This window comes from Pollicipes pollicipes, unplaced genomic scaffold (assembly GCF_011947565.3).
Source record: "Pollicipes pollicipes isolate AB1234 unplaced genomic scaffold, Ppol_2.1 Scaffold_6052;HRSCAF=7182_pilon_pilon_pilon, whole genome shotgun sequence".
NCBI lineage: Eukaryota > Metazoa > Arthropoda > Thecostraca > Pollicipedomorpha > Pollicipedidae > Pollicipes > Pollicipes pollicipes.
In genome coordinates this window covers 6,860,488-6,883,884 of record NW_023596805.1, presented here as the reverse complement: position 1 = coordinate 6,883,884, position 23,397 = coordinate 6,860,488, and the positions used below count along the sequence as shown (strand labels likewise).

The following is a 23,397-nucleotide window of genomic DNA, read 5'->3' as shown; positions in this document are numbered from 1 at the left end:
CTCTCTGTCTCTCGTCTCTCTGTCTCTCTGTCTCTGTCCTGTCTCTGTCTCTGTCTCTGTCTCTGTCTCTCTCTGTCTCTGTCTTGTCTCCCGCTGCTCACGCCACTCTCTTCCCTCCGCACCGCAGAACTCGATGCCGGACATCATAACTGGATGCTGAGCGGGAAGAAGCGTCTGGCATACTGCCGCATCCCAGCGCACACCATCCTGTACGCCGGCGATGAGCGCCAGAGCGGCGCCGACTGCGGCCGCTTGCAGCAACTGTGCAGCTCAAGTTCCCAGGTGAGGCAGGGCAGTGGAGTGGAGTGGGAGTGGGAGTGGGAGTTGGGATGGGAGTGGAGTGGGGTGGGGTGGAGGGAGGGGTTGGAACGGAGTGGTGTGAAGTGGGAGGGGATGTAGAGTGGAGGGGTTGGAGCGGGGAGGGTTGGTGAAGTGGGAGGGGAGTGAAGTGGATGAGCAGAAGGAGTGGGAGTAGAGCGGAGTTGTAAGTGTGATTGTGTTTGTGCTTTAATGTGCTTTAGTGCCTGATCTACCGGGAGGATGGAAGATTTAATGGTACACTGCTCGTACCTCCCGCTGTCTGTGTACATAACGTACTATCACACATATTGTACAGCTGCGTGTGTGCATGCCCTCTTTATGGAGAGAAGTCATGACAGGGCGGCGGGGCCGTCGTTCAGGCACCACTCAGATTGGAGGGCACGAGAGTCACTCAGGCGCCAGGTCACTGCCCCGGTGCTGCGGACGGCGTGGTATGACGCGGTGTGACGCATTATGACGCGGTATGGCGTAGTATGACACGGTATGACGCGGTATGACGCATTATGACGCGGTATGGCGCGGAATGACACGATGTGGCGCGGTATGACGAGGAATGACGGAATGTGACGTGGTATGGCGCGTCGTGACGCGGTATGCGGAGTATGACACGGTATGGCGCGGTATGGCACAATAGGATGCGGTATGGCGCGGCATGGCGCAGTGTGACCTTATAGACCCGGCCTCCATCCCGTCCCTGCCCGACAGGAGCGCGGCCTAACAAGCAGAAGATCCCGGCGCTGCTGCGTGTCCGCCTATGGCTGGGCAAGGAGCAGGAGTCGAAGGCCTGGATCGCCGGGCACCGTGACGCCGAGACGGTGGTGTACGCCGAGACGTACGAGAACCAGGTACGGGGCAGGCGGGGTACGGCGGGGGACGCAGGGGTACGAAGGATCAGGTACGGGGCAGGCGGAGTACGGCGATGGAGCGGGCGCGAGAACCAGGTACGGGGCAGGCGGGGGACGGCGGGGGACGCAGGGGTACGAAGGATCAGGTACGGGGCAGGCGGAGTACGGCGATGGACACGGGCGCGAGAGAACCAGGTACGGGGCAGGCGGGGGACGGCGATGGACACAGACGGTTGAGGATCACGTGCGGGGACGGGGAAGGACGGCGGTGCACATAGGCGTATCAGGACTAGGAATGAAGATCGGAGAGATGCATTGGTGTACACAGAGTGTACGTACTGTAGTGTACAGAGGATCCCGTACGGGGACAGGGAGAAACACTAGTTTACAAAGAACGCATGAGGGCCAGTGCGGAGACAGAAGGTACAGTGGCGCACACAGAACACCGAGGACCTGGTGCGGGGACGGGAAGGCGCGGAGGTGTTCACAAAGGACGTACGACAACGTGTGCGGTGCTACGTCCCGGTTATGAGGACCGCGGAGCTTAATGTCCAGGTTAAAATGGGCGCGGCACCGTGTGACCAGGTAACGGCGCGCCCTGAGGTCCAAATCGTCATCACCATCCTCAGCATCTCATCGTCCAGGTTCATATGACCGAACAATAATAAATTGCAATCGCGCTGGATACCTTGTCATCCAGTCATACCATACAGTCATCGCAGAAATACCGGCGAAACCGCATGCATTGAAATTGCTATTTGGAAGATTTGGGACCGTCGAGGTATGTGCTCAGTTCAGTTGAATACTTTGATGGCTGCAGCGTCCCTCACACCGCTCCTTTTGCAAGGCGTCCCGCTGTAATAGCTCTGAAAGGTTTTTACCTTGCCATGGGTCTGGTAAGATGTGGCAAGCCTACTGCTGCTCTCATTGATTACAGTGCGTAGGGCATAGCCGTACCCCGTTGTTAGGGAAGCCAAAATGTGCAATATGTCCGTTTTCGGCGTTTGCGGGAATTCAGTTGCATTTTTTAATTTCGTTGCTTGCCCGTTCAGACAGAAATTGAACTTGGCGCATTTCAACTGGCGTGACCTTTAAAACTGCAGTCCGGTCGCCACTTTCCGCATTCGCCGGACTAAAGATATATGGTTGGGCCGCGAGATGACCGTTATTATCGCCTCACATTCCGGCCGTCACTGACAGCGAAGCAATACCTGTGGACGAACTTAAGCAATGCGCCGCAAAAATCGGAGAGAGGTCGTGAGCCCCTTCCATTATGTGCTGGGCTGTTAGCTCTTACGTCAAATGGAAGTTCCGGCGGCTTTGCCGAACCAGAGGCGTGTGGTTTCGGTTGACGTAGTGGTCGCGTCTCACGATATGTTGGTCGATCGTGACGGTACATCACGCTCAGGTTATCCGCTACGTGATGCCATTATTGTGATGACGTCACATGATGTTTCAACCGTGAGCACCGCCTGCGTTTCGTCCCCGTCCCCGTCCCCGCTTTTTCGTTTCGTGCTGCCTCTTGGGTCACGCACCGTGTAGCATCACAAGTCACGTGCGTGATGTGACGTCATGATGACGTCGCCGGCCGGGTGTCGGCAGTCGAGCATCGCCGGCCACTGGGTGACCAAGGGCCCGACGATGACGCGGGCCCAAGTGGTCCGACGCCGGCGGCGACATGCTGCTGCCGCGTGACGGCTTCATGCCGCCCGACGGCTGGCGGTTTCGACGGAAACTGGTTCGTCGACCCGAGCCCAGGTCAGTGACCGGTCGGCCCTCCGGCAGTTGGTGTTAGGTCCGCGCGTCCGGACTCCGATTGGCCAAAAATGAACGTCGTAATTGGGGTCGACTCCACGCTGACACTAGGTGCGGTTGTAGGGTCACCTCTGACTCCGATTCCGCAGTCTTCGTTGAGTCAACTCCACTTTGACCTCGGCCCGATTTCGGCGGACTGTGGAGTCGACCCCCGACCCCATCATCAAAAGCTGAGCACGAGTCTGCTCTTTAGTAGCTGGTGGGCTATTCAAACAGTTATGTGGCAATTAATGCACGGGACTTGTGACATTGAAGTGGTCTCTGGCGCATGGTCAGGACTATTATCGAGCGCCGCCTTCTATAGCGGCAACTTCAAGGGCTGCGACTTCAGGGCCGCGTTCTGAATTGGCAAGAGTGCCGTCTTGAGTTGCTACCTGTGGCGTCGCAAGTTCTTACGTCATACACAAGCGGCCATCCTCCAAGCTGGGGAAAATGTTGTGACGCACCTGCCTCTGACGTCATATGTTGCAACTTATGGACAGCTGTTGGTAATGGGGACCGCGGCCCTGATGGTGGTGGCTGCCAGGCCGTCCCTGGCCCACGCAATTCATAGATATTGCACAACATAAACAATAATTTATAACAGTTTAAGAGGTACGTTATAGATATTGTCATGACATGAAGTCCATCAGGATTGTTGGATGGATGGTTGTTTTTGCGCGTGATCGGTTGCCGGTCAACAAAATTGTGCAGGTCAGACGCGTTTTCTTTTTTTCATTTTCTCTGGTGGACATTGCGACGGAAACAGAATATGCTCCTTGAAATTAATTGCTTGTGAGTGTGCTCCTGAAGTCCCATCAACAATTCAGAGAATGACGAATGTTTCAGAAGATCGCGCAATGAGAGTGGGACGGTTGTCCCAAGACAAACGGCGTGTCAGTTGTGGAATGGTGGTGTAGGGAAGAATGCATGTCCCTTTCACCCGTTGGGCCAGCCTGTTTAACATCGCTATCATAATAAGAAGCATAATAAGAAACATTTAGGTATATTAATTAGCCTCAGGTATCAGCCGTACCTTTTTGTGACCACCACACACGGCCTGCGGTTGTGGCAAAAAAGAAATAAAAAGACGCGTGTGTTGGACATTATTATCTCAAGTGTTTGCCTCTCCGTATCCTTTGTATGTTTTTGTCGTCATCACGCGCGTGCTGTCTGATGATTGATTACGTCATACCGGGAATGGCTGCCGCCGTGCGCCGCCGTCATGGCCGCTCCTGGCTCTGTTGATTGATGCTGCACACGCTGTCAACGGTCCGCCCGCCACTAGCCGCACATAACACACCCGACGGCGCTGGGCGGCCAACCGGCAGCCGCTCTTACGCCATGTTATGGTCGTCTACTGCGCAGCCTGTTCTACGAGGCCGACGCCGGCCACTCCACGTACCTGGAGGACGTGTTCGAGAACGAGAACCGCTGCCAGCTGGCAGCTGGATGCCGGCGCTCACGCAGTGGACGGACGTGCGCGGAGACCCGTCTCAGCAGCGGGAACCAGATCGTGACGCCGCCCGGCTGGGAGTGGAAACGACGCGTGGACGGTCAGATATTGATTTGTCTCGCGATGATGGGTGTATTGTCTCAGCAGTCCGACGGGGAGCGTACGTTACCGGCAAACAGATATCCTTGTCCTTGTTGTCCTTGTCATGCCGCACCTTGTCACAATGGACAAGTATGCCGCTTCTGTAAAGCACACAGAGGCCTGCAAATTAAAAGAAGTTACGTCGTTACGTTTTCTGATCGTCTTGGTTTTGACGCCACACGACAATGTTAGAAAAGTGACGGCACCCATTTTTTTTATGAACGGTCGTTTCAGCGCGATCTGAGTAAAATATAAAAAAACGAAGACAAACCCCGCATTTCGGCTCGTCATTTCACCACGACTGACATCCACCTGGGTGTCCATCGGCAGGTGGACCTGAACCGCGCGGTGGACGAGGAGGGCTGGGAGTACTGCGTCGAGTCCACGCTGGGAGGGTACGGGCCCGTGGACAAGCTGTACCACCTGTGCCGCCGCCGCCGCTGGGTCCGGCCGCGTACCATGGTGGAGAAGGTCAAGGCTCAGGTGAGGCGGCTGTACTGATGAACGTCTGCTGGTTTTGGCCTCAACAGACCCAGCAGATTGACCCAACAGCCTGCTAGGTCAGCTACTACATGTATGATTATGATAAGCATAACGCGAAGATACGCCACAAGAAAGGCATAGCGTCTTGAGGTGTTTCCCGACCTGTATTGAAATGGAGCTGGTCGAATGGACCTTTAGTAATCGCATTGCGATGGACGCCATGTGACTAGCGCACTCGTCGCGCCCCAAAGCCCAAATCATCATTGCCATTAACCGCATGGCGTGCACTGTTTACAGGTAAGTGTTAACGTCATGTGAAGTTTTGTATGTCAAGCTATAAGGTGTGCCTATATGCCGGCGTTAGGTATTGATTTCATCCGAACCTATCGAACGCGATTATTATTGCCTTAGTTGTGGGCTCTTGAATCTGTGTTGAACTGACACTGGATGGAGGAATGTACCTAAAGGTGGGTAGAATCTGTACGTCTCCCATCTAGTCCTCATTTGTTTGTTGTTCGTTTCTGGTCAACTGTGTTGTTGGCCTCCCTGGTTATTGTGGATGAGGCGCAGGATGCCTCTGTCCTCACTTCCATCATCTGATGGGATCTCCAAGCACATCCTCTCCGCGGGAAACGCGCGAATGTCCCAGCCTTTCCGTGTGGATCACGGTGACTGAAGGCATGTGCCCGGCTGGCGTCATCCCCACGCCCCGGCACCGCTCCTCCTGTCCTTGCGCTCGTTCTGTCCTTGAGTGTCTCCTATCCGCGAGCTTCTGTCCCCGCGCTTCTCCCGTCCTCGGGCTTCTCTTCTCGCGCTCCTCCTGTCCTTACGCTCCTCCTGTCCTCGCGTCTCTCCTGTCCGCGAGCTCCTGCCCTCGCGCTTCTGTCCCCGCGCTCCTCCTGTCCTCGTGCTCCTCCTGTCCTCGTGTTCATCTGCCCGGCACCACCTGACCGTCGCCGGTGCCGCCGCTCTGCAGCAGACGGAGGCTGACAAGGAGGGCTGGGAGTACGCGCCGCTCTTCGGTCTGAAGTTCCACGCCCGCGAGCGAAAGGTGAGCTCCGCTGACTATGTTTCAAGCTGCGTGACGCAGACCACGTGCGTTTTAAGCGGAAAAGGTTACGCGTGGGAAGCTGGAGTGCTACAGAGGTGAAGAAGATTCGACGGTGGTAAGTACCTCTGCGTAATAGCATGCGTGGTGGGGTCCAAGGGATGCAGGAGGCCCGAGGGGAGGTAGGAGGGGAGGAGGCCCAAGGAAGGTGTCTCCTTCACGACCGTGTATACATAGGTGTGGGTTCGAGTCTGGCGTTCATCGTAATTATTTCGTCGTCCCCGCAAGAAATGGCTTAGGAGACTGCGAAGCTAGCTGACCGTAGAGACGAATGTGTTAGATCCAAATATTGTTGTCATTTATTAGCCGGAAGTGTTCTGATGATGCGCTAGGTACGTCACAAACATAAGGTAGTCCGCAACCAATCTGTCGCACAAGATCCCATCGCATTGTGCGGCACGCGGTCGTGTCACATTGTGACCTGTCCCTTCAGCGGTGGCGACCTCTGGATGACCCCGTGACCCGGCCGTCCCCAGATGGACATGGTGCGCCGCCGCCGCTGGCACCGCAAGCTGGTGATGTCGACCCACAGTGTGCCCCAGCTGCCCATCTTCAGGCTGAAAGATCCCGACTCGGAAGGTAGCAAAAGTGACGTATCGTAGCGCTTCGCGCCTGAAGCCGGCTTTGGGACGGAACGGCTCTGCACACTCACCGCTGCTGCTCACCCCACCTCATCTCACCTCACCTCACCTGGCCCTGGCCTGACCTGGCCTAGCCTGGCCTGACCTGACCTGCGTGGACGGCATGAAGCGGCCAGCACGGCAGCATGATCTGGTGATCTGGCCGGCGTGAGGCTGGCAGTGACGGCATGGAGACGTGAGAGGAGAGCCTCTGGACCCGCTGTCGGTGGCTGACGTTTAACGTCATTACGTGGTAATGGTCGCTGGGCTCAGGGGCTGGTTAATTTTGAGGCTATTCACTTATTATTTCGTTTAGTTTGGTTCATTGTTCAACCCTACTTTTTCATTTATTATCATTATTGTCCGGACCTTGGTTGGACATGGTTCTGGTGCTGAGCCGTCATGAGCTCGACCTGGGTTTGGTAAGGACCTGGCCTCGTGTGAGCTCGAGTCCTCGGGTCGTATGAACCCGGTTTCCGGTCATTTTAAAACCTGCCTCGGGCATCGACCTGACTTCGGGTCGGTATCAGCCTGGCCTCCGGTTGGTACCGGCTTGACTTCGGGTTGGTATCGGCCTGACCTCGACATTGGCCTGACCTCGGGTCGGTATCGATCTGACCTCGGGTCGGTATCGGCCTGACCTCGGGTCGGTACCGGCCTGACGTCGGGTCGGTATCGACCTGACCTCGGGTCGGTTTCGGCCTGATCTCGGGTCGGTATCGGCCTGACCTCTGGTCGGTATCGGCCTGACCTCGGGTCGGTATCGGCTTGACTTCGGGTTGGTATCGACTTGACCTCGGGTCGGTATCGGCCTGACCTCTGGTCGGTATCGGCCTGACCTCGGGTCGGTACCGGCCTGGCCGGGTCGGTATGGACCTGACCTCGGGTCATTATCGGCATGACCCTCGGGTCGGTATGGACTTGGCCTTGAGTCAGTATCGGTCTGACCCTGGGGTCAGTATCGGTCTGACCTCGGGTCAGTGTCTGCCTGACCTCGGGTCGGTATGGACCTGACCTCGGGTCGGTATTGACCTGACCTCGGGTCGGTATTGACCTGACCTCGGGTCAGTATCGGCCCGACCTCGGGTCGGTATGGACCTGATCTCGGGTCGCTATCGACCTGACCTCGGGCATCGACCTGACGCCAGCCCGTTCTGACCGCCACCAGCATACATGCCTTACTGCCCCCAGTCACTCAGCTCTATGCCGATAGCTTGAATGTTTACTGATTCGCTGCAGCACTCTGCCAACGCACGCCGTGAGGATAACACGGGTGGCGGTGGTCGATTAATCAGTCTATACTTTGCATGGCAGTGGGCTCAGTTTTTCCTGCTGCAACACTAAGGCATGGGTGTGGACCTAACGACACTGTGAACGAGTGAGTTTGTACCGCTGCTGATAACATCCCAGCCTGAATGCAATGCATGTTCAGCTTAGTTGTGTGCCTTTGCACGAGATGTGCATCATTGGACAACTTGTAGGAAGAACCACGGTTACAGATGCTCAGCATTATTTGAAATCAATGTGCCGGGAATGTTTTCGACCAGTTTGCAATGTCCTACAACCATGTCAGCCACATTGCCGAAATGAAGTACGGGGCGTCGTTCATGCGCCATTCCCACCAGCGCCACGGCTCACACCGATTACACCGGCGACCCTCCTCGGGGGCTGTCGTCCTGCGTGACCTCTGTATGACCCCTGTGTGACCTGTGACCGGGCGGACTGGCAGTTGTCCACCTCAGCTGTCCCAAGATGTACCTGGTGCACACTATGGAGCAGCAGTACCAGCTGCGCGCCTACATCTACCAGGCGCGCGACCTGCTGGCCGGAGACAAGACGGGCTTCTCCGGTAGGTGGCGGTCTGCTCGGCCGCAGCGCCGCCGCCCGCGGACGCCGCTCGGGCGGGTTCAGTGGCCGGCGGCGTGCTGGTGACGGGCTGCACGCAGGGCCGTACAAGACGCGTGTGTCGTTTTGTGTGCTGTTTATTTGGGGTTGTGGGCACGAAGCGGGACATAATGTGATGAGTAGATTGGCGCCAGAGGGTAGAATCGGCCGGCCCCCAATGGTGCGCCCGTCCTGATGCGTGTATGAAACGCAGCACGGAATGCGTTAGTGGCTGAAATCTGAAGGTTAAAAATAATCCATGCGCGTTGATCGTGACGTCATTTAGTTTGACGCCACCTGCACGTCTGCGTCAGATGTTCCAATGACGTCACATGCCAGTGTCGAAGTCGCGCGAAACGCCCGTAACGCATGACCAGCCCCGGTCTTACGATACTGGAGCACGCTCGGTCGGCCGGTCTGGCCTTGTCACGCATCGCCCCTGGTCCACAGCACCTGACTGACGGTGGCGCCGCTCTGCCCGCAGATCCGTACGCCTGCGTCAGCTTCCTGAACTTCTCGCAGCGGACGGAGCGGGGTCGGGCAACGCTGTGCCCCACCTGGGACCAGACGCTGCTGTACGACGACCTCACCATCCACGGCGACCCCATGTTCATCCTGGAGCAGCCGCCGCAGGTCATCATCGAGGTGTTCGACCACGACACCTACGTGAGTGGAGCGCGCCGCCAGGAGCCGGCAGAGGGGTTAGCGTGTTGGGCTCGCACGTAGGGAGGCCGAGTTCGGGTCCCGGTGGTGCTGCGCCCCGGAGCGATAATAGGGCCGGTGCAGGCGCACGACGCTCCGTGAAAGGGGCGTGATGACTGCTTCTTGTCGCGTCTCGTGTCGCGTTCTCTTTAAACAGACAAGAACGCGTCGTTAGGCCGGGTTATCGAGCGGAGACTTTGTCGTGGGGCGGAAGGAGGGAAAGTGTGCCAGCAGCAAGAGGTGGCTGTGACAATGCCTTTTTTTTGGGGGGGGGGGGGTTGTCAGGTTTTGGCGTTAATCAGAAGCTCTGCCTGGGTGGTTTCCAGCCAAGGAGACAACCGCCCATAGGTCCGAACCATTACCGTGATCATCAGCTTCCCGGGGTTGTTGTGATTGGTTGGTGGGTGGGTGACCAGCAGAAGACGCTCACTGTCGCCGCCTACCTTTGAAACCCTATCCTGGTGAGCGTTTACGGGACTGTCCTCAGGGACGTTGTCTTGAGGGTTTATCATCCGCTCATTGTGACTCAATTTTCCCTTCGCTCTCGAGTGTGCCAATTACGTGCACGACGTAGTTTGGGCTAGTTTGTACTCGATAACCTGTATATAATATCCGCTGCACGAGGTGATGGTGGTTGGCTGTCAGTTTCCTCCACCGTAGTCTCCCTGAAATTTTTGGTGCTGTTTAGTGGATCTGGGCCAGCCCCTCTCCGTGTGACCTTACCCCTCCACTCACCAGTGTGACCTTGCCGACCTACTGGTCTGTCCCTACTGCTCTGATGCGGTGGCATAGGGAATCTTTGGTCGTATTCCCCTCCCTGGCCCCGCCCCTGACCAGACATGACCTACCCCGCCCCCGACCTTTGTGACCTGATCCGCCCCTGACCTGGCGTGACCTGACCCTGCCCCTGACCTGGCGTGACCTGACCCGCTCCTGACCTGGCGTGACCTGACCCCACCCCTGACCCCGGCGTGACCTGACCCCGCTCCTGACCGGACGTGACCTGACCCCCGCCCCCTGACCTGGCGTGACCTGACCCCACCTCTGACCCGGCGTGAGCTGACCCGCTCCTGACCCGGCGTGACCTGACCCCACCCCTGACCTGGCGTGACCTGACCCGCTCCTGACCCGGCGTGACCTGACCCTACCCCTGACCCGGCTTGACCTGACCCCACCCTTGGCCTGGCGTGACCTGACCCCGCCCCCTGACCGGGTGCGCAGGGCGAGCCCGAGTTCCTGGGCCGGGCCGTAGCCACGCCCACCGTCCACCTGGACCCGAGCAAGGCCCACCCACCACCGCTGCAGTGGGTTCAAGTTCAGCAAGGGCGACAACGACAGCGCAGGTCAGTACTGGCCGACGGCGCGCCGAGCCTGACCTGACCTGACCTGATCTGACCTGACCTCATCTCACCTGCAGGTCCGGTGTTTGAGGCACGGGTGGTGCTTCTTAACACGATGGAGGACGCTGGAACCATCTTCCCATGCGCATTTGTAGCTGCATGACGTGTTGCATTTTGTCGCGGTATTCGCGCATGGCACGGGAACTTGCGCCTCTATGTCGTTGGCACTAAACTTGAGAATGTCGCGGTACATTTTGTCGTGTTGTACACGATCATGACAGCAGGCATGGCATTAACCGGCGTATTATCGGTTGTCAACTTCACGTAGTTGCTGTGTTGTGTCGGATACATTTTTGATTGTGTTATTGTCGATGTCAGGGTCGTTATGATCTACGCTTTCATTTTTGGTCGCAGCTAGTTTTTTAACGATGTTTCAAGCGGCACCTCTCACCTGAAGCGGACCAAATAGATTTGGGTGGTTCGGCCGCCCTGTCCTGCCACGGGTGGTGGGGCCACCGCGTGCTGTCCAACGTTAGCACAATGTAAGCCGAGGAAGTAAATTCATCTCCCACTCGCCGCATACGCTGCTGAGCGGTTGAAATCGCAAGATGACGAATAAAGTCCAGAATCTCATAAAGATAATCTCATCTGTTGACTTCGCTTCAACTCAAGAATAATCTCATTTCAAGCGTAGTTATCTGTGGGGAGCGTTGGTGAGCTGTTCCGAAGCACGCAACAGAAGCCGTCCTCGATGCGGGCTCTGCCGGTGTCGCCCCGTCGGCACGGGGGACGGGCTCGTAGCGAGCAGCTGGAGCAGCTCCGTTGTCTGGGTGCTGCTCCGACGCCGCTGGCTGGGCCGCCTGGCCGCTGCGCTGGCTGGGGACGGGCGGCCCGCATGTGACCGGCCGTCGTGTGCGCGTAGCCTCTGGCTGGGGACGAGAGCGGGCGTACCTGAAGCCCTCGGAGCGGGGCGAGCTCTCCGACAGGCCCTACCACGGTCAGTGTGACGTCAGGCTGACGTCACGGACAGGCCGGCCGGACGGCGCGGCAGCTTCTGGTTGGTGCCGTTCGTGGCGTCTGGCGTCGTTTTGGTTTGTGCTTTTGTTTTGACGTTGCTTTTGTTCTGTCGGCTTCGTTACGTCGAGATAAGTGGATGTGGCGTGTTTTCTTCATAACTTCGCATGGCCGGCTGCGGACCTGCTTCCCTGTTTTGGTGTGAAACTTACCTCGACTAGCATTCGTTGTTTTCTATCATCGTTGCGGCTTGAGTCGTCGGTGCCTTGGATCGGTTTGGGGCGTTCCGTGCCCACAATTTCGGTGGAAAGTAACGCCGAAATGATGCGCTTCAAAGAGGACGTGTTATCTGGTCTTGGTGGCGACACATGCGAAACGATGGCGTGCAGCACGTTTGTAACCGTCGCCTCCAGTTCAGCTCTGTCAATCATTCTCCAACAAGACGCCTACTGTTTGAAATAAACGACCGTAGAGATTCGTGCTCAGCGAAGTGTGTGTGACCCCAAACCGCGCGCTTGCCGTGTGTCATTAATTGACTGCGTAGGCCAAAGAGTCTCCGTAATCTGTCTTGTGATTCCCTAACACGCGGAATTATCGTTGGCTGCTATCTGCCCGTGAATCGTTGTGCCAACGAGCTTGTCACGAGCGCCTTGTGATATCACTGTTGATCCCCTGTAAGATGGGGTATGCTTTCTTACGTAATATCCTACGTGATTGATTTATATATATATATATATATATATATATATATATATATATATATATATATATATATATATATATATTTAATTTAATACGTATAAGTTATCTCATGTTATAATTTAATTTAATACGTAATTATAATTTCCTACCGTGATATCGTCCACGGCGGTGGTTCATTGTCATTCCTTTCGCCGCAATCTCCCCGGCGGTGTGGGTCCTCTCTGTCTCTCAGTCCAGTAAGTTGTCCGCGGGTTCCCGCGGATGGAAAGCGCTTTGCTCTGATTCGTTATTGTCACGTGCCGTCCGCAGGCCTCTCAACTGCGCACTGTCTGTGTTTGCTTTCTGGGTTACGGTGTCGTGCCTCTATTATGTTAAGCGGCAGTTTTTTTCTCGAGAGTTGGCGGTCTTAATGAATAATGTACAGATACACAAACAGTGATGATTATATTAGATAATATAATGCATAATTTTGGTATTGACATAATGATCATTATAGCAATTCATAAGTATATATATACACATACATATACACACGTGCACCTGGGCCGTTGAGGTCGTATGACAATGTAGCTGCCCTAGTGCCCTAGGGTTCCGATTAAGCCCTTATCCGCGACGCAGGCGTGGTGGTTGAAAGCTGCCCCTGCCCCAGGTGGCCACGTAGTCCCCCCTCGCATGTCATTGATTTCAAACCCAGATGCATGTCGTCGCTTATCGTTGCTGTAGGCGAGCTGGTAAGGCCGCCTCTGTGACGTAGATCACCCCATGCTCCTGTTCTCGTGTCAGGCTACCGTGTGCCCCTGTGGCCGCCCCAGGTCCAGAAGAGCCCCGCCCCACAGCGGGTGTGTCTCGTCCTCCCGTCAGCCGCCCTCGTGACCCGACCTGACCTGCGCGTGACCCGGTGACCCGCGCGTGACCCGGCCGCCGGTGCCACAGGTGAGCTGCTGGCCTCGTTCGAGCTCTACTGCAAGGTGTCGGAGCTGCCGTTCCTGCCGCCGACGAAGAAGGGTGGCACGCTGTACTACGTGCCCAGCGGCATACGGCCCGTGCTGCAGCGTACCGCCGTGGAGGTGGGAGGAGGGCCGCGCCCGTCCGCCTGTCCGCCTGTCCGTCCGCCTGGTCGCTCGCCGCTCGCTGGCTTTCTTGCGCTCTGCCCCGTCCCGACCCAAGTCACATAGGGCCGTGCCGGGGAAGGGGAGGGTTAATGGTTTGTGGTTTGTGGTTTGTGGTTTGTGGGCGGAGGGGAGGGGAAAGCAGGCCTAGATGTTTTGGTCGCGGAGTTTTCGGTTGTAGTGGCGTCGTTACGAGGGAAACAGTGTAAATGATTCTTGGCATCTGCGCCTCTTCATGCCTCTGTCTTACTCTATGTCTCTATCTGTTTTGTGCCCTTTGCCTGTTGACATGTACTCCCCTATATTTTAATGCATCCGAATGCGTCATGTGGTCTGCTGTATATAGCGTGATCGCGTGAATTAGGATTGCCCGACACCAGCTGTCCTTTCTCGTTGGGAGATGCAGACTGAGAGGGTATTGCACGTGAATTTCTCGTTCTCAGATGCGCTTTCTGACGGTGAGAAACCCAGAGCTTGTGCGATAGTAGCGTTGCGTTCGTTCGCCGGCATGGAAACCTTCCGTTGAGAAGCAAGGGGTGTAAATTATTCCATATATGAACAGCCCCTCCCCTGCCTCTCATTCTACCGTTCTGGTAACCGGTGGAGAGCGTCCCTGGTGGACACCTTAACACAGTAACAAGCGCTCCCCCCCGCCTCTCGACTGCTGCACCAGCCAGTGGAGAACGTCCTGGTGGTAATCACTTCCCCGTACCTTTCTCACGTTTTCCAGGTCATGTGGTGATAGCAGCAGGCTTTTAAGATGTTTTTCCAACTGCGCTGGCTCCTGACTGTTGCCACCAGACCTTGCTTCGGCATGTGCGGCGCAGGACAATTCGCGTCCTCCGGCGACACGGTCGGGGTGGTCCATCGGCCCCTGTGCCGCCGCGGCAAACTGACCCTTCTGCCCTGCCCGACCCGCCGGGGACTTCTCACCAGCCGACGCTGTGCCGCCCGCAGATCCTGTGCTGGGGCGTGCGCAACATGAGGTCGTTCGAGCTGCGCTCCGTGCGCAACCCGGCCATCGAGTTCGAGTGCGCCGGCAAGGTGGTGACGTCAGAGGTCATGGGCGACGTCAAGCAGCATCCCAACTTCGCCGACCCGTTCCTCTTCATGGAGATCGTGAGTGGGGGCTGCCGCCCAAGGGGGGGGGGGGGGAGATCAGATTTTCGCACGCAGTCTGTCGGCCGCGCTTGTGGTGGAGGCTCGCGGGTGCGACGATGGATGGGCCGCGAAAACTGATCTGGTGACGGGATGTCCGGGACCGAATGTATGTCATGATTATACCTACGTGCATTTACATGGTATCTGTATACGTGGTATTATGAATACTTACGTGCTTATTGCGTAGGTATTTATGACGAGGTATTTCGTCGTGCTTGTACGAGTATTTTTTTCGGTAGGTACGCTGAGCGATGCTCTGATTTGTGATAACGGAAAGCGCGCCCGACCGAACGAGGTCCATCTCAAACCTGTTAAGTCGTCCGCTCGTGCCGCTGATGCGGCTGCCGCTGCCGTAGATGCTGCCGAAGGAGCCGCTGTACATGCCGCCGCTGAACATCAAGGTGCGGGACCACCGCAGCTTCGGCTCGCGGCCCGTGGTGGGCACGCACGTGATCCGCTCCCTGCACGAGTACAGCATCGAGCCGCTGATGAACGTCAAGTGAGTGGCCTCCTCCCTCCACCCCCTCGCGGTGGATGCCGTGGGCGGCCGGCGCGGAGTGTGGGTAGTGGGAGCGGGCGAGCCGCTGATGAATGTCAAGTGAGCGGACCGGCTCGCCGCCTCCACCGTACCCCGAGGAACGCCGCGAGCGGCCGGCGGGGAGTGTGGGGGATGGGAGTTGGCGCGCGGCGTGAGGTGTGGGATGAGGGCGATTACCAAGTGTGGGTGCTGGTATGGAACGTGGCGATTACCAAGTGTGGGTGCTGGTATGAAATGTAAGTATCGATGCGGAGTGCCAAGGCCGGTGTGCAGCGTAAGTGATGCCGTAAGCTGTCAGCTGTTTTGCGGACTGGCGAGCTCTGTTGGGGAGCATGAGGACTGGCGCAGGGCGTGGGCATCGACTTGGAATGTGAATCCTAGCGTGAGACATGGCCACGGATGTGCTGTATGAGTACCGGGGACGCCCGGGGGGCTCCGTGCGTCGGTTATGCCGCTCCGGACGCGAGCGCCGGGTTAGCCGCAGTCGCCGGTACGTGGTGTGCAGTATGTCAATGTTCGGCCACTTGGGTGGCAGGAATTTCGGATTTTTATGCCATTTTACCCCCGGTTTGGGGTTCACTGTCTGTCGCCCCGCTCCTGGCTCACAATCGACCATCAGCACCGATCCGGCCGGCGGCCAACCGAGCATCTAAGTGCCTCAGGCTTGACGGACGCAGGTCAAATGTCAGGTTTCGGGGTCAACAGGCAGCGAGTTGCGTCCGTAGGCCTCTGGAGAGCCAGGATTCTGGCAGCATTAATGTATATTCGCATCCTGCACACCCTACTGGACGTATTTTGAAAGGCAGGAGCGCTGTGGCGGCCGGCGGCAGATGTGACCCGGTTGCCGGCGGCCGATGTGACCCGGTCGCCGGCGGCCGATGTAACCTGGTCGATGTGACCCGGTCGACGGCGGCCGATGTGACCCGGTCGATGTGACCCGGTCGCCCGCGTCCGATGTGACCTGGTCGCTGGCGGCCGATGTGACCTGGTCGCTGGCGGCCGGTGTGACCCGGTCGATGTGACCCGGTCGCCCGCGTCCGATGTGACTCGGTCGCCCGCGTCCGATGTGACCTGGTCGCTGGCGGCCGATGTGACCTGGTCGCTGGCGGTCGGTGTGACCCGGTCGCCGGCGGCCGATGTGACCCGGTCGCCGGTGGCCGATGTGACCCGGTCGCCTGCAGCCGATGTGACCTGGTCGATGTGACCCGGCTGCTGTCGGCTGATGTGACCCGGTCGCCGTCGGCCGATGTGACCTGGTCGCCGGTGGCCGCAGGTCGAAGCCAGTCCGCCCGCCAGTCGACCGTGCACCGGCAGTCGACGATGACGAGGCAGTCGACCGTCATCGACATAGATCCAGCCATCCCGGAGGGCAGCCCGGCCGGCGGCGGCGGCGACGAGCAGGTACTGTGTCCGTGCAGGATGTGTGGCCCGCTGCCCGCCTGACGACCGCCTCCCAACGCCCGCCTCCTAACGCCCGCCTCCCGGTGACCGCCTCATGGAGACCGCCTCCCGAAGACCGCCTCCCGACGTCCGCCTCCCAACGCCCGCCTCCCGGTGACTGCCTCATGAAGACCGCCTCCCGAAGACCGCCTCCCGGTGACCGCCTTCCGGTGTCCGCCTCCCGGTGACCCGCCTTCCGGTGACCGCCTCCCAACGTCCGCCTCCCCAAAGACCGCCTCCCGACGCCCGCCTCCCAACGTTCGACTCGGCCTAAAGACGCCCGGTGAATCAACCGCCGCCGTCTGCTGTGACTAATTCCGCTGTTTCCCGTTGTTTCTCTCCCGTCCGTGTTAGTTTGCAGGCGGGAAATGCCTGCTGTTCACCGCCTGTGTTAGTGCTTGTGTGATACCCGCGTGTGTGCGTGTGCGTGCGGTCACTCTCCAGCCGCCCAGGCTAGCGCGCTGGCACTGCGTGCTCGCTGCTTGCTGTCGCTAGCGTGCTGCCAGCCAGCGCTGTGTTTTTGGCCCGCGTGAGCTCCGCCTCAGATGTGCGCCGTTTTGCTGTAAACGCCCCGCTGACGGACCGTGGTACCGTGGCATACTGGGTAGGTATGAACCTGAATGTGCCGGTTGAGACTGCGTCACAGTAGGCGTGGCATGCAGGTGGTCTGGGCGGAAGCTCGCTCTCACACAGTCGCGTCAGTGTTCGTACTGTTCTGGAGCGCGCGTCCGGCACCGGGGCGGCTTCGATCGCCGCTCGGCGTGCTGAAGCCGCAGGTCACACTTCTGTGCGTCTTCTCCTGCCCGTAACTGCCCAGTAACGCCCGGCCTGCACTCTCCCTGCTGGAGAGTGCTCATTGCCGCGAGCCTGTTTCCTGACTGGAGGAATCGTTCGTTGCTGCGATCCTTGTCTCTCCAGACTGGTCAGTGTGTCGAGTGTTGTGATCCTTGTCGGCCGCTCTCCTCCGTCTCGTTTTGAAAGAGCCCGTGCAGATATCGTGGCCCGCCGCGAGGTAAGTGTGGCGAGGGCGCTCTCAGTGCAGATCAGGACGAGTCTGGCGGGTCTGGAACTGGCCACAGCTGCTGCCGATGGTGGGGCCGCTTCGGCCGGCGGTTCAGCGTCATCTAAGTTGTGATGCCGAGCCTGCATGGTTCGTAACGGGTGGCCACAAGAGTCCCACCCCCGTAACGGGCCGACTGTGGCCCGGCTGTGGCTGACTGTGGCGGGCCGACTGTGGCTGTGGCCGACTGTGACCATTATCGACCCTTTTCCTCTCCGCCGCCCCACACACCTCGACGCAGCACTCGTGGCTTGGCTATGGGCAGGATCATACCATATTTTCCGGTGTTCATAGTTGTATCCCTACGCTCACGGTTCTTTTCCCGCTACATGCCTGGATAGGCGGCCGAACATGGCCCCGTTCGCGTCGCGATAGCCCGTGTTCCGCCGCGCACCCTGACGGTCGATTGTACCCCAGCTGGTTGCCGTGGACGCGGCGCCGGCGCTGGCGGCGCCGGCTAGCGCCGGCCGGCGAGGCCGCTTCGGCCGCTCCAACAACTTCGAGTACCAGCAGCTGTCGGACCTGGAGTCGCAGATCGCGGTGGCCGGCGCGCCGGCGGCGCCGCCGCGCCGCTCACCGATGGCGCGCGCGATGACGCTTGGCGCCGCCGAGGAGGCGCCCATGACGGCCGTCTCGATCCATGGCAACTTTAGCGGCAGGGAGGGCTTCGAGCACGCGCAGGTGCTGAAGAAGGCCGCCGTGCGCGAGCCCAGCCTGGCCGTGCAGGAGCGCACCGAGTTCGTGCACGCGCTGGAGCAGCACGACCCGGAGGTAATGCCCCGGAGCCGCCGGTTCCGCTACTCTCCGGCAGGTGTCTCCCCGGACTCCTGTTCCAGACTCCTGTTTCGGACTCCTGCCTGTCGCTCTCTTTGTTGAGGTGGTTCTGACGATGCTTTGGTTCTGGTGGCATTGCGGAGACCTGCATGACTCCAAACGAGGGTGGGGGTGGCTCGGTGACGCGGGCTGCATCCACTACCGACATCTGTCGGTGGGCGTCGAAACTGAGGCTTCGGCCGTGGCCGACAGGCACGGAGCTTTCGCCACGCTTTGTGAATAGCGGCGTCGCAGTAGAGAGACAGGTGGTGGCGATCGTAGCTACCAAGCCAAGGCATGGTGGCGTGAATGCTCCCTCCACAAGACACGCGCGTGTCTTGGCTAACACGAGGGCTGGGGCTGGCTTGGTTTTGGTTCCAATTCGATGTTTTTTCGTATTTCTTTTTTTCGCTCGTTCGTATTTCGGCGGCAGTCGGCGGATGGGAGCTTGGTTCGGACGTCGGCGCCCTCAGCTGGGATGCGCATCGCGCCAGGCGGGCTTGTAAACGTCCTCCAGAAGCTCCAATGAAGGCCGCACCTTTTTCGAGCGATATTCTGGCAGAGGGCTTGTCCATGACGAATTGCGTGCGTCGTGAACTGACTTGAATTGAATTTTCGCCGAGAACCATCTGCCCGAGGCGTGCGTTGACCGAGATATGTTTGTGATGCCCCTGTGCCTGTGCTGTCTGGTGCCGTGCCCGTTGTGTTGCGCGAGCAGACTGTCTCTGACGTTGCGCTGGACTTGGCGCTTTGGTGGACGCGGCGCCAGACTCTAGTAACGTGTTATTTCGTTGAAAAAATGTCCTGTTGTTGCTGGATGTGTTTGAGTTGCATGCCTCCATGCGTGTGCGGCATGTTGGAGGCATGGAGGCATGCCTCGTGGAGGCATGCTGCCTCCATGCAAGTGGCTACTGAAGTGGTATGTGACCAGGAGTTCTTCTGCCTGTTCTGCGGTTGTGAAGTGTCTTAACGCTGTGCGGCGAGTGTTCGACTTCGTCCGCAACATCACTGTGGCTCTAGACCAGACGGCAGACTGCGCCGCCGAACTCAACCCCCACCGGGTCTTGAACCCGCGCCCTGTCACTCACGAGCCGAGTTGGCGTAGGGCTGGCGCACGTACCGTCTGCTGTCGCACGCCTTCCGTGGCGGCATGGACGGGCCGGGCGTCTTCAGCAGCACGGAGGCGCTGGTCGACGACGACCCGGTCGACCCGGATGAGGTGACGGTCGAGCGCGAGCGCCGCGCCGGGCTCGACCCGTGTTATGTGCAGCTACTGGCGGGGACACGGATGTAGACAACACATGCTCATATGTCAGCTCGGTCAGCTGTGTTATGTACGGCTACTGCCGCGGGACACTCGTAACCGGCGCATAGTTCTGGGAGTGCATCTATCTGTCTCTGTTTTATGTGTGGCTACTACCGCTGGCCGTTTCTGGCGTCTGCTGCGCGTGATGTCTGGATGTCGCGAGGGACACACACTGTGGTGAAGCAACAGTTGTCTATGGGGCCGCGCCTTTTTGTCGTGCTGCTCACGCGGCTGGCAAGTCGCTTGCCTTTGTTCGTATGCCAGCTCTCGAACGTCGACACGCTTTGGGACACTACATACCGCCGCATCGGGCAACGGTGTACCGTTGTCTGATCGCTGTACCACATGATTCGCACGTCTTCCCTATGGTGGAGCCCAGCAGACAGCCGAGAGACAGGTCAGCCTCTTTAGAGACATGTGTCTGTGGTTGGAACTCTTTCTGTGCTGGAACTCAGTGGGGAAAAAGGCCGCGTGGTCCGTGTACTCCGCTGTTATGTTAAGGTTAAGGTAATTGATTGCCAAAGCATGTAGGTGATCATATAAGTAAACTTATGCTTTTTTGAAACCTAATGTATGCTTAGATATACACATATGTCCCATTGTTTATGGTTATGCTTTTTAGCTACAAAATATAGATTTCGGGCTGGTCTTTTAAACTTCTGGTCTCTGCACTTGGCATTCAGTCACCTTTTGTCTGTCGCAAGACGTAAGCAGCATATATTACCTTTAGTCGCGAGAGTTTGCGGTCTCTCGCGCCGAATGCAGTAAACAACCGAACCGAAAAAACACGACCGGTGGTGAGCCTCGAACCCGCCACCTTCGGGACACAACTCACGCATCGCTGCTCGGCTATCCTCCGTCGCTCGCCGTGCTCTGTTTGTACCGCTTACGCTGCGACACGCGCCCGTCACGTGACATGCATCAGTCATGCGCTTACGTCTGACGGCGGTCGGCCGCTGTTGTCAACGTTGGCTCGTCTGTACGTGCTTCGTTCTTCCACGCGTCCGATTACAGGGTGTGTATGTCTGCTTCGCAACGTGGAAACGTCTTCTGTCGTCACAAGCGCGGACAGCGGTTTAGATTTGGAGCGCTGGTGATTGCTACCGGGACTTAACATGCCGCTTATAGAATGCTTTTCGATGCTGTGTTCGTGTGAGCCAGGGATGCGCTGCACTGGATACGGGACATTGTCGCGGCAGGGGGCATGTGCCTGCTTTGTCAAGGATACCTGTGATGCAGCTGGGATACTGGACAATTGCTCCGTTGGCGATGCTGAGACTGCGGTGTGGCCGCCTTGTGTTCCGCCAGTGCAGGGCTCCCTGGTCCGTCGGGGACCGTAAGCTCCCCGAGCACGAGCTGTTGATTCCGGGGGCGCGTCTCCTGTCCCGCCTCGTCACCGGCGGGGGCCAGCCTTACCGCCGAGAGCAGCTGCACAGTCGGGCCGCGTGCAACGAAGGTGATGGTGGAAACGGGTCGTGCCCAGCTGGCGCTTGCACGCCGCGGTGCAAGCGCCAGCTGGGCACGATCCGGTGCGCCTTGCGATCGTCCAGTCCCGTGTCTGGCTGTTCGGAGCTTGCTGAGCGCGTAGACGCTGGAGTGTCGCCGCTGAGGTGTCGTTCTGCGAGGATGTGGCGCGCGTTCTGAACGCGGCGGCCGCCGTGGTGAGAGCGCTGGCTGTGCTGTTGCCGGGAGAACGTCGGGTGTCGGCGACCCGGTGGCCCGCGCTGGGACACTGCCGACCGCTGGCGTGCGAGACAGGCGGGGCTTGGTTGATGTGCTGATTGTCGTCGCCGGGTATCAGACCGAACTATGACGTCACCTGCAGACGGTGACGTCACACGACTCACCTGCAGGCGGGTGACGTCACGGCTCCGATCGGAAACAATGGCCACTGCTGCTTACTGTGTCAGCTGTGACAGTTGTAGGGAGTTTTTGAACGCTGCCGCTGGGATACAGCACTGGCGCAGGCTTACACGTAGACCTTGTGACTGGTCTGCATGGATCGATGTGGACAGCGCCCTCACTTGGGCCGCCACAGGCGCCGTTTCCGGTTGCCGTCTCGTTGCGCACACGGCTGGACTTTCAGCGGTGCCGCGCGCCGCAAAGGGAGCTTCGGTGTGCTTTCTTCCGCTCTTCGGCTGCATGACGGGAGATGTGCGATGTCCAGGATGTGTATGGCCAGGCTTGAGAACACGCGTGCTGGGAATGTTGAGATGCAGGATGTCATAACGCCTGTTACCGTCGGACATGCTCAGACCTGTAGCTCTCAGACCAGCAGCTCTCAGATCAGCAGAGCTCAGACGTGCAGGCCTCAGACGTGCCGCGCAGGGCAGCAGGGACGGTCCCACCCTTGCGGGGCAGGGACCGTCCCTTCCCCAGGGCAGGGCCGTCCCTCGGGCCGCAGCGGCTCGTGCGCAGATACAGCCTAGCTGCACGGGCAACACATACCGGGCTCCAGGGCGCTGGGTTACAGCAGGAGTTGTGCCTACATTGACACGGAGCATCGTGCGTGCGTGTTACGCACCGTAGCGCTGCTTTCTAACCACTAACATCAGCTGTATGCGGCCGAGCTTGAACATCCTGCACGAGGCCGCCGTGCCAGCTGCCCCGCGCTGCACGCGCCATGACTGCCCCCCCTCTGCTCGCCCCCCCCCCCCCCGCTCGGCCCCCGACTTTGGCATCCGTGTCAGGTCGCGGTGGTCACATCGGTGCTGTTCAGAAACTGACGGACGTTGTCAGCAGGTTAGCTTTCGCGGGTCGCTGAGCGGGTCTGCCTGGAGCCTTTATGAGCGACACCATCGTTGCCGCCGGTCTGCTCTAGGGTGACAATTTGACGCTGTCATTTATTCTATTTATTTGTGATTAAAATCCTGCGATTTACTGTGGTCTACCACAATAAAGCACCACGTTAGCCGACGCGTGAGTAAGTCGCGATCAGAAAAGGAAAAGATCCAGTATGTCAAATGTCTGAAAAGTAGCCTCTTGCCGTGGCCAGTCAACTTGTCAATCACCGCGGGTCAGTTTCTGAACAGCGGCGCTGTTTCCGCCGCCGGCCGCACGGCGGCGCTGGGGTCGAGCCGGCAGTTGCCGCTTGCACTAACCGCACGCCCCGCCGCCGCTGCTGACGTAGTCCGATGGGCGACTGCCGCGGCCGGAGCACGCCTCTGACCCGGGGTCAGAGGGCGGGTCAGAGGTCACCTCCGAGACGCGGCGACGCCCCGGCGACGAGTGGCGAGAGAAGGTGGGTGCGGCAGGGGCGCGTCCAGGCGACGGCGGCAGGGGACGCCCGGCCTATGCGCGGCCGGGCTCCAGTGGCGAGCCGAAGACGCCGCCTGGCCGCGTCCCTGCCGAACAGTGTTTTAACGCCTTGATGTTTCTCAGTTACAACATCACTTCCGACGCTAGGAGATCGCCGAAGTGTGTTGGAAAGCAGCAGACGCATTGTAACAAAACTTAGCAAAAGTGCGTTTTTGCACGTGGCCACAGGACTGTAAGATATTCACTTTTCTTAAATTTGAACTCCGACTTCCTCCAATTAATTTTTTTAAAATTTAGGCCTC

The 23,397-nt window shown here is 58.6% G+C and overlaps 2 protein-coding genes across 2 annotated transcripts in view; both read left to right on the top strand.

The window, feature by feature from the left end:
• LOC119104739 (myoferlin) overlaps positions 1 to 14,261 on the top strand; it is a 60,362-nt gene extending 46,101 nt beyond the window's left edge. The window contains exons 21-33 of the mRNA XM_037228457.1: positions 1,027 to 1,166; positions 2,769 to 2,822; positions 4,249 to 4,439; positions 4,498 to 4,516; positions 4,888 to 5,040; positions 6,017 to 6,091; positions 6,625 to 6,727; positions 8,498 to 8,617; positions 9,137 to 9,318; positions 10,576 to 10,633; positions 11,617 to 11,691; positions 13,344 to 13,477; positions 14,250 to 14,261. Coding sequence (XP_037084352.1) covers positions 1,027 to 1,166; positions 2,769 to 2,822; positions 4,249 to 4,439; positions 4,498 to 4,516; positions 4,888 to 5,040; positions 6,017 to 6,091; positions 6,625 to 6,727; positions 8,498 to 8,617; positions 9,137 to 9,318; positions 10,576 to 10,633; positions 11,617 to 11,691; positions 13,344 to 13,477; positions 14,250 to 14,261 — 1,316 coding nt within the window. The remainder of the gene's footprint in view (positions 1 to 1,026; positions 1,167 to 2,768; positions 2,823 to 4,248; positions 4,440 to 4,497; positions 4,517 to 4,887; positions 5,041 to 6,016; positions 6,092 to 6,624; positions 6,728 to 8,497; positions 8,618 to 9,136; positions 9,319 to 10,575; positions 10,634 to 11,616; positions 11,692 to 13,343; positions 13,478 to 14,249) is intronic.
• Positions 9,205 to 23,397, top strand: part of LOC119104738 (myoferlin-like) — a gene marked incomplete at its 3' end in the record, with an annotated part of 30,436 nt that continues 16,243 nt past the window's right edge. The window contains 8 exon segments of the mRNA XM_037228456.1: positions 9,205 to 9,318; positions 10,576 to 10,697; positions 13,344 to 13,477; positions 14,477 to 14,638; positions 15,037 to 15,179; positions 16,492 to 16,509; positions 18,180 to 18,489; positions 19,637 to 19,750. Coding sequence (XP_037084351.1) covers positions 14,501 to 14,638; positions 15,037 to 15,179; positions 16,492 to 16,509; positions 18,180 to 18,489; positions 19,637 to 19,750 — 723 coding nt within the window.